We start from the raw sequence: 14,018 nt of genomic DNA, 5'->3' as shown, positions 1-14,018 counted from the left end.
CGAACCTGTGACCTCTAGCCTATCGTTCGTGACCCCCCTTGCGCCACTCCCATACTACACTTGTAGCGAGTATATAGGGCCCTCGGTACGATCACTTGTGAACGGGCTAACGCTCTACCGACTGAGCCAACCGCGCAGTTGGTCTTGTTGTTGTATTATGTGCACAAAGACCTAATACAAATACCGTGATTCAAGGGCTTGGGGAGGAGGAGGAAGAGGAAGAGGAGGAGGAGGAGGAGGAGGGCGAGGAGACAGAGGTGGAGAGGGTTAGGGGTGAGCGCGGGCGTGGGTATGGGAGCCAGTACTCGTGCTGGTGATGATTGAGGATGAAGGCTTGGCGAGTTGGTATTTGAGTGGGACGGTGATGGTGAGCTGGTGGAGGAGGCCTGTATTGGGCTCGGAGGTGAAGCTCGTGGGCTGATGGGAGAGGCATGGTCGAGCGGGAAGCTTGGTGGTTTCTTGCCGTCGGTTCAGTTTGGGTGAGGCTGCTGATGGTGCTTGGCCGTGACTTTCTTGCCTGTATTGCTGCCATGGTGTTGACTGCTTCGTCGTCTCCCATCGTTCCTTCCTGTTGGTTGGCGCCTTCCGTCTTCGCGGGTTCCCCGAGGTTGGTGCCTTCCCGACCGGAGGTTTCTCTCCCTCCCGTCTCCCGTGATTTCCCAGAATGAAGTATTATAGCTCAATCTCGCACTGCAACTTCGAGGGTTCCTTCTTTGAATTTGGTGTTTAGCTTTGCAACGCCTCGCTGTCTTCAACACACTGACATCGAGTCAAACAATGGCCATTGTGGCGACTTGCGATCAACGATACAACCTCCACAAAGCAAATGTCTATATATTCCATGTTTCACAAATTTTCTGTCATCGCTAACCCAAGAACTGCATATGGATTCTTGCCATCCTTCATCGCATTCACGTCTTCCATCGGTTGTATGGCTTGCACCAGGTCTCTCCCTTCACATGAGCCTCCGTCGCGACTTCCCACACCATTAACGAACAGAGCAGTTTCAACAATCCACTCCTGCATTGTCCTTACCTAATCCTCCACACTTTGCTCTGATAATTCAAGCGGATCAGTTTGTTTCCTTCTGTACTTCGTTCAGTTCCGTCATTCTGTCCTCTGAGGGATACGCGGTACTCTTGAAACCGAACAAAAACTAGGTTACAAGTACCCTCGTGAAGTGCACAAAAGTACATGGGAATGACAAGTCTTTTCATGGTGATAATAAAGCATACTCGGCTACTTTGGCTACGCGATATGGTCATCCAGCAGATGGTGATCCGTCGTTGCGCAGGGCATGGTGTTGCGCAGGGCACCAGTCGCCAAAGTGGGGACAGAAATTTGACATGATCGTTGCACTTGCCGGAGACACTCAAACAGAAGCACCTCACAACTCGACTTTGTTTAGGAAAAAGTCTCACCAATCTCTTTGGGTGAGGCTCGAAAATCATTCAACCGTTAATTCGATATTGAAAATATGTTTGGGACGTAAACTGGGTCAGCACTCCCGGAGTATTGATTTGGATCTTCCCATTTCTTGTACAAACCTGATCGACCCATTTTCTTAGCGCAACTCTCGCGCGAAACCGCCGACAGGGCACAATCTGCTGGGTGCTTTCCACTGGTGAAGTCTACCTCGACTGCGCAACCAACACGTCAAACTTCATCCAGAATCGATGATTGAACCTCCGAATCTTCAGCTCTTCAATTCGAGCATAGGTTTCCGGGTGGTTGGGGAAGCACATCAGTTGAACAATTGGAGGAAGTGCAACCCATTGGCTGGGATCGCGGATGCTGTCAGCTGCATCCTTTGCTTGGCGCAGCACTAGCTGTTGCATGGGATGGATGAGGATTTTGGGTCACACAATGTTCAGCTCACTCAAATTTGAAATGTCAACACCGGCCCATCTTCAATATTTGACATCTGCGCGACCCTCGGTGCGTTCAACGGCCTTCACACCTCGAGGGAAGGGCTCGCTGCAGCACAATGCCATTGTTCTGCATGCTGCCGCACCAACATGTCGCAACCTCCACCAGCTCCAGGTCCTCGCGATGAAGATCCTCCGACATGGCCCTTACCTCCCCGCCGCAGTCACACCTTTCCAGAGCAGCCGCATCAACAACAACAACAACAACAACAACAAAAAACCTTCGATGATTCATCCCAACCAGCACGGGCGCCATCATGGCCCCGGGAAGCACCTCAGCCAGCATACCCCCAATCGTCCGGATACAACCCTTACATGATGCCCTATTCAGTCCCGTACTATCCCATTCATCAGCCTCCAGTCGTTTATCCTCCACCATCTGTCCCTACCGGAGCAACCCGCGCAGCCCATCAAGTCCATTTCGAGCCGTATAACGAGTACATCCAGCCAGGCCAGCAGAGACCACCCGTACCTTTAGTCGCTCCCTATGACACTTGGGTAACACCACCAGGCGGCTATTACGGACCGGGAGACACCCTCTCTCGGCCCATCCATCAGCCCGTGAGAAGAAACATCAGACGCTCAGCATCACCGACACCTGCGTCTTCTCCAAGTAGACGCAAAAACAAGCGTCGACACAAGACCGTCAAGTTCGAGCAGGACAGCGACGACGACATCCTCCATCATGTCGAGGAGTACCCCCCACCGCAACAGTCACATGCTCCTTCTGCAGAGGCCTTGTCTCCTGGCGCAGAAGACGACGACTCGGATGGGGATCGAAGCGACGAGTTACGATCCAACTCTACTGTGGAGAGTACCTACAGGCCTACGCGAGGAGCCTCTACTGTCAGAAGCTACGGGTCTTCAAGATTCAGGGCTACGCCAGCTCTAGTAACCGAAGAGTCTGGGTCGTCTGCCTACTCCTTCGCTGCTTCATTCCGGGCAGCAAGGACGGCATCGGTTGGGGGTTCAGCAGACGGGGAGCAGAGCGAGGACCCGGATGCGACGCCGAGCCAACCATCGCCAAAAGACGATCAGAGTTCCGAAGTCGCCCACATTCTTGCTTCGTCCTATACTGGCAAAGGATACACAGCTGCGGAAGGCCACCACTCAGCAGACTTGCTGATAGCCGCAAACCCAGCCCAGCTACGGCACCTTCAGCCACTGTATCGTTGGATGTAAGGTATCTGCTCCCTAATATCTAGCGAATTGGGCTAATCATTGCTGATAGGCATCTTACTCGACCATCAATGTCCCTGGAAGACCTTTCTGTAAGCACTTGCTGGATGAGAAGTCACGCAAATTTCGGCTAACAGAAGGATCAGACCCAGATCGCGCGCCTCTCCGTCCTGACGGGCATCGAAAGGAAGGCTGTCAATGATATGCTCCTCCGTCTCAAACAGTCGTCCGTCAAGTTTATTCAGACTTCAACAGGGAAGCCGGTACAGCACATGGAACCGGGCTGTCTCGACTATGTCCTACCTCATGACAGTGGTGTCGGAGGGCAAAGTCGAACTACCAGAAGTGTAACCTGGATTTGTCTGCCATACTTCAGCCTCGAGCCATACTCTGGCCTTCTCTCCGGCGCCGGAAACTCATCAGCATTTCCGACCCAGACCTTGTTACAGGCACAATTTTCTCGGACTGCCAAAGAACGCGACATGCAACAAGCAGTGCGACAAGTTGCTCAGGCCGGCCCAGGCCTCTGTTTTCACATTTCGCAGCTTTGGTGCATCATCATCAACAACTGTATGTATCGGGTACGGTGCTGCCTAAACGGCTCTTATTGACATACGCTCTCTAGCATTTGTGATCACGTACGGCAGAATGTCCGAAGATGTTCTATACGGCGACTCGATTACGAAGTCAGTCAAGTCTCTGAGTAATCTCTCTGAGCAGCAATCCCAGCAAAAGTTCTGGGTCCGGTTCGGGGGTAATGTTATGTGGACTTTGCCGGTAAAGGATTGCCAAACATGGTTTGTGAGTGTGGCGATTGTACAAAACAAACCCATCTTTGTTTCCTGGTCGCTGACTATTGGACTTGCTTCAAGGACTTCATTTCCCATTTCTGGGAGTTCTGGCATCTGCCTCTGAGCTTCTACCGCAACAAGCGTGTGATCTGCCCGGAGGATTGGCCCAAGATCTGGACATCAGCAAGTCAGAAACACTCACACACGATCTCATTTGATCTCGAGCTTGGGTGCGTTCCTCTACTTACTCGGTATTATTACCGACGAAAAACGAACTGCCACTAACTGAGCAATCACAGGGCGACGCCTAAGCTTCCGACACCAGGGCGACTCGTGCCAATTCAGCCCCAAGCCAAACAGACCGAAGGGACTACAATAGAAGAGCCCAAAGATAGCGAGGGGACCAACGCCAAGCAAGAAACCCAGGATGAGAAGGCACGGAAAGCGAAATACGTACGGCCTCCTACAAAGACAACAACGTCCGGGTCTCCAAAAATCTCGCAGCCACCCCCGAGTTCCTCTTTTGCACTTTTCACGTGCCTCGACGACGTTTCGATGGCCCAAAACGATACGATTGACGAAGCCAAATTCGAAGAGCGCCTCCACGAGATAGAAACAATCCTGTTGCACGAGACAAGCGTCAGCGACCAACGGGCATATAAACGCTGCCCAAGCGCCAGCCGACTCTCAATTTATCATATGCTTAAACAGGAGGAGCTAGAGATCGTCCACCCTGAAAGGAGAATACGCTCATCCAACCCGCAGGACTACGAAATACGAGCCGACATATTCAACTTGGCCGACATGATTTTCAAATTCTTTTTTCCCGTCACAACTGAAACCTCAATGGCGGCCAAGTTTTGGGGTGCCGTGAAGGACCAAGTTAAGGTATGTTTCAAGCTGAAATGGCGCCTGCCGTTTTAGAAGCAATATACTGATGGTAATCGTAGCAGCACGATGACGAGGGCGTGGCCGACGATCGATACCAGCTACGAGCTGTGCTCAAAGAGCTTGCCGTCATGATACTCTACTTTACGGAAACGTTCATGCATGCGCAACATTCGGATCGTGTCCAAATCCATGTGCCTGACCAACTAATTGATGGCTGGCTCCATCTTCTTCTGGGCCTTTCTTACATGTCAACGGATCCGGAGAGAGCATCCACCTTCCTGGATCTCCATACAAAACCTCTTATCAGCCAAGGACTCAACGCCATTGTCAAAGACATGGCTAAGAAGCCTCTGCTGGAGAATTCCGTCGTTCTTCCCCAAGAGCTAGTCTCCTTAATAAGCATGAAGCTTCTCACAGACGTTACCCCCGGTCTGCCGAATATCAGCCAGACATATTCGGCGTATTTGAGTGCCATTGTAAGTGCCAAAAGCAGAACATCCGGTGGTGTACTGGCTTGCAGTAGTGGCTAACTCAGACCACTTCAATACCCAGGAATCAGACATCACCGGCAAGCAGTCTGACCGATCACACGAACAGCGCCTCGACCTTCTTGACCAAGAACTATTGGTAGTACAGAAGACTGTCAGGTCGCAACGCGACATCTTCGAGCGTCTGGAACGATACAGCCAACAGTCTGCCTACAGAATGCCAGCAGCGGCCCGTTCGCGGGCGGCACCCATACAAGGCCCATCACACCCGGTATACTACTCAGGAGCACCGAGAGGGGCTCAGTCGGTCCCACATATGCATAGGCAGTACAATCATTACGAACAACCACAAGTGAGGTCGGCGCACGGCTATGGGCAACAGGGACAAGGACAGTACTACGAGCCTCCACCTTTCTACGACGAAGAGGTTACCGGCTCGATGGCAGTGGAATCGAAGCAGCTCTCTGCACGAGATCCAGGTGGCTTCCGTCAACTATTCCTCAACGAGTGTATCCTGCAACTTGACCAGCGCGAGCGGGAGTTTGAGGAGTACGAGCTTCACTCCAAACAGCTGAGGGTTATGGTATGGTTTCTTTCCTTGTCGCTTATAAGTGATGTACTCAGCCCAAGCACTGACAAGCTCTCTTTCAGAATCGTAACAAAGTGGACATCAAGAAGGACCGCCAAGAACGTCTCATATACGCCTTCACGGTAGTCACCATCATCTTTCTGCCTCTCTCGGCCGTCTCAAGCATCTTCGGCATGAACACCAGTGACATCCGCGACATGGAAGTAGGGCAGTGGGCTTACTGGGCCGTTGCCATTCCTGTCACTGCCGCCGTTCTCTTCCTCGGCTTCCTTTTCACCGGCGATCTTGGAGCAGTCTTCCGTTGGGTATCCAGGATTAGTGGAAGTGGCATGTCGTCTTTGCCAGGATCCGGCTTTCAGGGCAAGCTTCCTTCACTGAGGCCTGGTACAGAGAAGTGGTGGATTGATAAGCCAGGTCAGATGGCCTTGGGGAGCGGTCCAGAAGAAAAAGATTATGGAGAACCGGAGATAGAGTATGTGGTGCCGAGAAGGTCTGAGAGTCTGAGGCGAAGGTCACATACTTTCTACGAGAATGGGGATTATTCAGGTGCCTACACAAGGTATGGAAGGGGAGAGATGACTGGGCCAGGCCAACGGGGAGAGAAATGGGGCTTGCCGTATTGAATGGGGTAGAGTGATTATCAAGGGAGTTGTAAACTATAACCACTTCGGCGGGCGTTGCTAGAGATACGCTTTGTTGCACTTTCGGTCTTGGGCGGACCTTTGGCTTAGGATCTGTTGCAGTGGATGGCGCATAGGCACCGATTCGAAGAGGGTTAGTTGGTTGAGTGTAAGGTTCAAGAGTCAGACAAGTTGTAGCGGTTCAGGGAGGTCTGTCTCATCAGTCACATCGCACATCATACTGCGTCTTGCACGCATTTGATCAAGAAGCTGGAGTTTCGGGCCCCCAAAAGAGCAGTCAATTCATCCAGTCCCCTCAGTCCCCATGGACTTTTGCCAACCACCTAAAGCCCCAAGCCACCTCCGATATGTCTTCGAATCCTCCACTTCTTACATTTACCCATTATCCCCATTCCCCATACATGTACTATTCCTCCCCTTCCTACATATACCAACTCTCCACCCTGTTGTCCCCACGCCCCTATGCACCCCCCATCCCCTTCTTCATCCCCCAAACCCATATCCCAACCCTCATCCTCAGCAACACTGGGATGATCCTCCGCTTCCATCCCTCTTCCTGGCAACCAACGACGGCGCGTGGTGCCCACTGCTTCCAGTCAACGCTCAGCGTCCAACCTCTGGAAGCTGGCGGAAGTACTCCGCCGGAATGGTGGCGAAGCGAGGGTCACGGCCCAGGGAATCCGAACCGGCGAGTTGGGCGGCGGCCGGAGGCCTGGCCTTGGCAGGGGCGCGAGGGAAGCCCGGCGAGCAAAACGACCAGGCGAGCCAGGCGAGCCAGGCGGTGACAGGGCGGGCGGCGAAGGGGCAGGCGACGAGGCAGGCGACGAGGCAGGCGACGAGGCAGGCGATGGGGGAGGGGTAGGCGCAGCGGCCAGACCAACCGGGAGAAGAAGAGGGGCCAGGACCGGGGCCAGGATTGGGACCGTTGGGACCCGCAAAGACCAGGGTGCGAGGACGGCGAGGCGCAGACCCGCCTCCCAGGGCACAGCTTGCTAGGCTGGGCGCCTGGTGGAGGGGGCCGCGGGAGCACCAGGAGCGGGAGCGGCAGCGACGGCGGCGGCGGCGTTGGCCGTGGTGGTGGTGATGGTGGTGGTGAGTGGCTGAACCCTCTGGGCGATGATGCCCCAAATTTGAGGGGCCAGGCGCCCCAGACGAGTGGCTCCCCCAAGGGTGAGCCGGAGGAACTCTCTGGCGGCGGCGGCAAAAGCGGCGACCATGGTGATGGCCGGGAGGTTGGGACCGGCGGAAAAGGAGAAGAGGCTGGTGATGATGGTAAATGCTGGGATAAGAAAGGTCAGCGCTTCCGGTCTTTCTTTATCGAGTGTCTGGGGGCAATCGATCAAGCTTTGTAGAAGTAAAAGTCTGTGAAAACATGATCATGGGATATTGTGGTGGAGGAGTGAGAATATTGTGAGGTGATGGTCGAGATCAGCACAACCATGGAAATCGAAGTTGCATGTTGTCAACATAATCGAAGGTGAACATTAAAAGAAATGACATGGACTGTTCAAGCCAGAGATATCCCGAGAGAGCCCGTTCTTACCTTTGTTGGCTTTGCTTAGCCGCGGGAAACGAGGTTTGGAGGGTATGGTGCTGGTGGTTAGTTGTAGTACTGAAGGAAGAGACGCGTCAAGACACTTGCGATATTTCAGTCCCTGGAAAAGTTTGAACCAGACGCGAGTAGAAAGGGGGAGGGGCCAACATAGATCGGATGAAACATTGCGGGCAAGGTACCTCTACCTACTACCTAGTAGGCAACTCCCCCAAGTATCAAGTCTGCGCTGACATCAAAAACCATGCTCTCCTCCTCCAAGAACGGAGAGCGGGCAGCCACCGCATCACGAAGCCAGATTCTGCAAGGGATCAGGTGTTTTGCGCTTGTTTCTGGTGGCTCTCTTGTCTGTTTTTTGTAAGAAGTCCAACTGGGCATGTGAGAGTCTGCTTCTTATTCAAGTACTCCTAGATCGGGCTTGCGTCCTGCGTTCTGTAGCTGACGGAAGTGGCGGGTAGGAAGATGACACCAGATGCCAGTGATTTACTCGAGCGCCAGGGCAGAAAACTCGGCCAGCTTTCCTCCTCCTCTTGCATTATAATACTGGGGTACCTCAAAAAGGAAGCGGCTTCCACCTTACTGGTATACTTCGAGTCCACGTTCCAATGACACACAAGGTCCTGGCCGTGTACTCACATACCATGGGCCTTCTGATCACTGAGATCGCTGTACCTACCTTTGAAAAAAATGCTCGAACATCTCGGTATCATGGATCAGAAGGCCGTTCCAACCGAAGCAGCTACATCCAGCCCTTCGACTATACCCATTTATTAGCAATGGGTATCTTCATGCACGGCGATCGTGATAACCTCCCTATTATATGTTCGGAATTGATCGATGTCCTGCCTTTTATCTAAGAAGGAAGAAGGAAGGAGGAAGAAGGAAGAGAACGATCACAGGCAAAGAACAACGGGAAAAAGAAACAAGACAGTAGTACAACATGAGCGCTGGAATACAAAGACTGCGCACTATAGAGGCACGAAACATGTAATTGAAAGGTCTGGTATCTCGGGTGACGAAGTCGAATTGGCCATCTTCTGGTTGTGCTGGGGTATCAGGGATGGAGGCGTATACGTGGTTCAAGTTGTGATACCTATCCGGCAGCGGGAGGGTACCTCTAGTTACTCCGAACCAAAACAGAGCGTCCGACTTTAGGTATTTCGCTATTCCGTTTCTAGTCGTTTCGGTACCAGCTAAGATCGGGTTGTTCTTGGGGCTAACCGTGAAGCATGGGAACGGGGATAGGTAGCGTCTGTTTCCGGTTAGCGAAGAATAAAGAGGATTGAGAGGACAAGATGAGCTGTTGAAGATAGGAGAAGACGGGAGAAAGAAGGAGCAACAATAAATGGGAATAGAAAGTAGACCCACAGTGGCCAAAGGCCCGTCCAGCCCTCAGGAAAAGTGAAGGCCCAGTTGGATAGGAAGACTGATAGCCAGACAAAACCGTAGGCTTACTTCTGCCATAGTACCATAACGAGAGCGGTTGCCATCGTCACGTAGATAACGTCGAATGAACATATTTGAATCGGTTGTATGGGTACCTAGGATTGGTTGTGTTGGTGGTGTTGGTGGTTGTGCCCGTCCATGCCTTTGGCATGGAGAGATGAATGCCCATGGGTAACGAGTCAGACAGGGAGTTTCCCCATCCTGGAGAGGTCACCTCCAACTCATCAATTCAGAAAACATGACTGTTCATGACAGCCTACGCTCATTACTTTTGGTGACTACCTTCCCTTTCATATATCTCCCTTCTCCTATTTTCGTATACGTCCGCACATACCTCTAGGACTTGGAGGTCTCCTGGTACTAAACAGGTATGGATCCATGATATTAACAGAAGTAGAAGAAATGGGAACGAAAGGGAAGTCGTGATTCCGGATAGAGGTAGGTAGGTAAGGTTTACATTCAAGTTTTCAAAGGAACAAGATATTACTTTGATGAGTTACATGTACTCAATCTATCCACCATACAAGCGCGGAAGAAAAAAAAAAAGAGCTGAATTATCACCACCGCAGAAGAAACACAAAAGTGTCTCCAATTCTAAACTCGATCTTCTTTTGGTAACATGGAGGAAGTGCGCAGCCAAAAGAAGAGCGAAGGACCTAAAAAAGGGAATGCGGCGACGGTCCGGGAATTGAACCCGTGTCTTCGCTCTTGCCGGGAGTGCCATTCTCAATCCGGTCTTACGGAGCGATATTCTGGCCATTAAACTAACCGAGCTTTACAGAGAAATCGAGCCAGTGACATAACCCATATACTTTCTGCCAGGGAAGGAGCTACCCAGAGGGGGAACAGAGCACACAGAACCTCACGGGCGGCCCTCCCACCACGCCGGGACAGCTGGCAAAGACGGGAGCGAAGGATTTCGACCCGGTATCAGCTCGGATACGGAAAGTACCTAGTACTCCGGCCAGTTGCAGTGGAAGGATCTCATGTGAGTGGTCTGGTGGTGCCTACCTCTAGGTGTACAAGCCCTTATTTTGCGGCTCACCAGACACTCACGAATCTACCGGGCACCACCAGTCGGCTGCAATGACGCCCTTACCCAACACCGATGTGTTTATCGTCAACATCTCAGTTCACTTTTCGATTACCCTCTGGACAAGCACAGCAAACATCCTCAAAATGCCCGCCCGCAAGGACTACAAGAAGGCTCTCGAGCAAATCCACACGGCCTTGTGATCCGTCTCCAGTTCCCTGTCCTTGAATCATCTCGACACACGGGGTTATATTTGCTTGCGTAAATACCATTCGGCGTAGAGTAGCAGAATTTGCTCCGCTCTTCCAAGTTTTATTGTGGTCCTTCTTCTGGCATGGGCTAATAAGGACGAATCAGCTCCAGTGCTCTTTTTGGTTATTTGGTTACAACCTTCCGCCATCAACACCACAACCTTCCAGACCTCGAAGTTTCTCGCGGTTAAGCACAGGCCTCGAAGCCTCGTGAGGAGTGAAGGCCATGATCGTGTGTTTGCATATGCCCACTGGAAGATCGTTGTCCTCCACCGACAGCGCCAGCAGTCAAGAGGGGCGCCTCCTTCGAGTGAGTTACATTTTTCTGTGTCCAGACAACCCATCACATTGCAGACATCATTAACACAAGCTAACAAATGCAGGGCAGCAATGTCAAGACCTCCCGCGTACTGTCAAAGAGACACCTACGTCCAAGCCGGCCACCGTGGCCTTGCATCATGATTTCCCGTCATGTCTCAGCGGAGCAACAACCAGGAGAACAGTACATCTCCGTGTCGTGGTCTTTTACGCGCCGCCATTCCTGTGGAGTACTTCCGCCAGCTTCCAGAAGGGGGACCCCAGAGATGGCTCAAACGGGTGCTCCAGCACGAACAGCCTCACGAATGCCGGTCCTAGTAGCGATGGGCAGTTTTGGAAGAGCACCTCACACAACGACTGGCAAAAAAAAAAAAAAAAAAATACCGCACCGAAGGTTCCGCTTATTCCTGATGCGAGATTTCCCGTAGTGAAAGGTGCTACCCAGTGCCACTCTGGCACAGGCTACAACGAAAAGCCCGTCAACTGGGTTAGCAGAGATCTCAACCTATCTCTCTAGGATCATCATCATCATCAAGATAGCTGAATCAATTGAACTACGCGCTACGCTGATTCCACGCATCAATTCCTGTGAGTAAAACTTCAGGAATGGCTCAATTTCTCGACCCATCTTGTCATTAGACGCCGTCCGACAGTGAAGAAAACAGCTCCAGGTGCAGCTTCCACTATCTGCTACGGTGATTCACGGTAGGAGGAGGTTTGGGGATAACTCTAGATTGACACCACCGGACGTGAACGGAGGCAGGAGGGGACATTTATGGGGATTTTGTCAGATTGTTTGTGACATGGAGGTAGCATCAACTTAACAATAAAACAAAGTTAAAAAGTCGACTACGGGTACATCACGCCTATTGCTGTTTGTGGACAAGGGTTCGGTGAAGCGCGCCACGACCAAACGAACATTTTGTTGCTTCAATCAACAACAATTTCTCACTTCCTGCAATTTGATACCCTTCAAACCGCCCTTAACCAACATCTAAACCTCGATTCTGTATGTATGAGCTCTTGGGTTGTTTCTGCCGGTTCGGTTGTTGAAAATATGAGCGAGTGTCTCGTCTGTGTATTGACCCACTAGTGGGCAGTTTTGTGTCCCATGATCAGAGTCGAGCCAACCTTAATTCTCGCGAGACAACGAGACAACGATCAGGTGTTGGGAGCACTTCTCACGTTGGAGACAAAGGGATGTAGAGGATTCTACCGAAGCAAAGAAACACCGTATGTATTGTAGCTGGCAATATTTCGAAGAAATCACTTGTGGGCGAATGTCATTCACTGGACCAGACAATGAAATATCAAGGTGAGAAGTGTGAGGTTGAAGAATTAAGATGTCGATCAGCGATATTGATCAGCTGTCGTAGTTGGCTGAAGGCGTTCAACGCCGAAATATACTAATGCACAAGAATAACACAAAAGACGAAGCGAAGAATACCTGTAGGCATTATGTTGGGACTCCTTGATCTTGAAGCTACCTCCAATGCATGCAAGATTGGCTCCTCCACGTCCGCCGGCTCTCCCTCTCCCACCGGCCCGACTTTGAACCCAAACCCAAGAACACAATCGTACCAGCAACGATAGCACTGGTAGGCCGCCTTCGTCGTTGTCGTCGTCACCCCGGAGCATGGGACCGCCACGGCCACCACCGCCCACCGCTCACCAGCGACGGCTGTTGCTAGAGCGACGGCTGTTATCAGCGCGCCACGGCGGCGGCGGGACGATATTCTCCTCGTCAAGGGGCTCTCGACCCGAGGTCCCGCGAGGGCCAGGGCGGGGAGGTTGCAGTTGCTGTGGCTGCTGCCACGCCGGCTGTTGATAGCCATAATATCCCATGGGAGGGATATGGGGAGGAGGGCGGTTAGAGAAGGGGGGAGGGGTAGGAACCGCAGTGGTAGTGGTTGTGGTGGTGGTGGTATGCTGGTAGGGCACCACCGAGCCCGAACCAGGACGGTTCTGTTGCTGCTGCTGCTGCTGCTGCTGCTGCTGCTGCTGCTGATGGTGTGGGTGGTGGTGGTGGTGGTGGCGGCCAGTCTGCTGGCGGTGGTTGCCGCCACTTCTTCTTCTCCTCGCCGAGGTGTTGTTGGCGGGGGTGGCCGAACGCCATCCACCCTCTGGTGTGCGTGGCCTCGCAGGGAGGCTTCCCTCGCCAGGGGCAGGGCGGCGCACCGCTGCAGCGGTAGCAGGCGCTGGTCTAGCGGGCAGGTTGGGGCCGGGGCCAGCCGGCGGTGTTGGCTCGTCGTGGCCTCCTTGTCTGAGGAGGACCAGGCCGGCGGCGGCCACCATCTCGCGATGGCTGTAGATACGGCGCTGATGGAAGGTTCCATGTCAGCACAGATTCTTGACTTCCCTCAAGGTTCAGAAATGGATTTTGATCACTTGCCTCCATTCCAGTTTGGTTCATTTTGGCGGCGCTGGATGATGGCGCAACCAAGGACAACTTGGTAATGAAGACCTCTGATCATGAACAGTAACTGTGTTAGATATGTGAAGCGTCACAGTAAACGCGCAGGAAGAAGCCTTACCGACGAAGGTTTGATGGTTGCAGTTGTGCCAAAGAGGCACTGGTGATGGTGGTTGATGTGTTTGATTGTTTTTCGAAGGAAGAGAAATGAGAACGGGGAGAGAACACAAGAGGGGGGGCCTTTTTAAAGAAACCAAATTTGTGGGCGGCTCAAGTTGTTCAACTCGTTTGTTGGGTAGGGCCATTCACTTCACTTGTCTTCGTCATCAGGCAGAGACGAGATGAGCAACTCGAGTGCAGTTCTTCAATCTTAAGATAAAAACGGAAGGAGCCAGCTTGCTCAGGTATTGCCAGGCAGCTGGCAGCTTGGGGTACTCGAGTACTTTCTTGGGAACTGGCACTCAATACTGAGAGCCTGGCTTTCACGCTCTGGATGGC

At 52.4% G+C, this 14,018-nt stretch overlaps 6 protein-coding genes across 6 annotated transcripts; 1 reads left to right on the top strand and 5 right to left on the bottom strand.

Annotated features, from left to right (window-relative positions):
- Window positions 1-190: 190 nt before the first annotated feature.
- On the bottom strand, window positions 191-532 carry NEUTE1DRAFT_140668 (uncharacterized protein; the record flags this gene model as incomplete). The annotated part of the gene is made up of 1 exon (XM_009856018.1): window positions 191-532. One exon carries the CDS (start codon window positions 530-532, stop codon window positions 191-193), a length of 342 nt encoding a protein of 113 aa, XP_009854320.1.
- Window positions 533-836: 304 nt separating this feature from the next.
- NEUTE1DRAFT_118146 (uncharacterized protein) lies at window positions 837-1,107 on the bottom strand (the record flags this gene model as incomplete). The annotated part of the gene is made up of 1 exon (XM_009856017.1): window positions 837-1,107. One exon carries the CDS (start codon window positions 1,024-1,026, stop codon window positions 847-849), a length of 180 nt encoding a protein of 59 aa, XP_009854319.1.
- Window positions 1,108-2,018: 911 nt separating this feature from the next.
- On the top strand, window positions 2,019-6,489 carry NEUTE1DRAFT_148701 (uncharacterized protein; the record flags this gene model as incomplete). The annotated part of the gene is made up of 9 exons (XM_009856016.1): window positions 2,019-3,106; window positions 3,160-3,199; window positions 3,254-3,677; window positions 3,733-3,908; window positions 3,980-4,128; window positions 4,198-4,786; window positions 4,849-5,265; window positions 5,342-5,860; window positions 5,929-6,489. 9 exons carry the CDS (start codon window positions 2,019-2,021, stop codon window positions 6,487-6,489), a joined length of 3,963 nt encoding a protein of 1,320 aa, XP_009854318.1.
- A 621-nt stretch (window positions 6,490-7,110) lies between these two features.
- On the bottom strand, window positions 7,111-7,724 carry NEUTE1DRAFT_140666 (uncharacterized protein; the record flags this gene model as incomplete). The annotated part of the gene is made up of 2 exons (XM_009856015.1): window positions 7,111-7,481; window positions 7,538-7,724. 2 exons carry the CDS (start codon window positions 7,722-7,724, stop codon window positions 7,111-7,113), a joined length of 558 nt encoding a protein of 185 aa, XP_009854317.1.
- A 3,521-nt stretch (window positions 7,725-11,245) lies between these two features.
- NEUTE1DRAFT_103803 (uncharacterized protein) lies at window positions 11,246-11,735 on the bottom strand (the record flags this gene model as incomplete). Its single annotated transcript, XM_009856014.1, has 3 exons — window positions 11,246-11,311; window positions 11,342-11,452; window positions 11,673-11,735. The coding sequence occupies 3 exons, from the start codon at window positions 11,733-11,735 to the stop codon at window positions 11,246-11,248; spliced, it is 240 nt and encodes a 79-aa protein (XP_009854316.1).
- Window positions 11,736-12,775: 1,040 nt separating this feature from the next.
- Window positions 12,776-13,520, bottom strand: NEUTE1DRAFT_103802 (uncharacterized protein; the record flags this gene model as incomplete). Its single annotated transcript, XM_009856013.1, has 2 exons — window positions 12,776-13,426; window positions 13,500-13,520. 2 exons carry the CDS (start codon window positions 13,518-13,520, stop codon window positions 12,776-12,778), a joined length of 672 nt encoding a protein of 223 aa, XP_009854315.1.
- Between the last annotated feature and the right edge of the window lie 498 nt (window positions 13,521-14,018).

Source organism: Neurospora tetrasperma (genome assembly GCF_000213175.1).
Source record: "Neurospora tetrasperma FGSC 2508 unplaced genomic scaffold NEUTE1scaffold_6, whole genome shotgun sequence".
Taxonomy (NCBI): Eukaryota; Fungi; Ascomycota; class Sordariomycetes; order Sordariales; family Sordariaceae; genus Neurospora; species Neurospora tetrasperma.
Note: the sequence above shows the minus strand (reverse complement) of the source record. Positions and strands in the feature narration are given on the sequence as shown.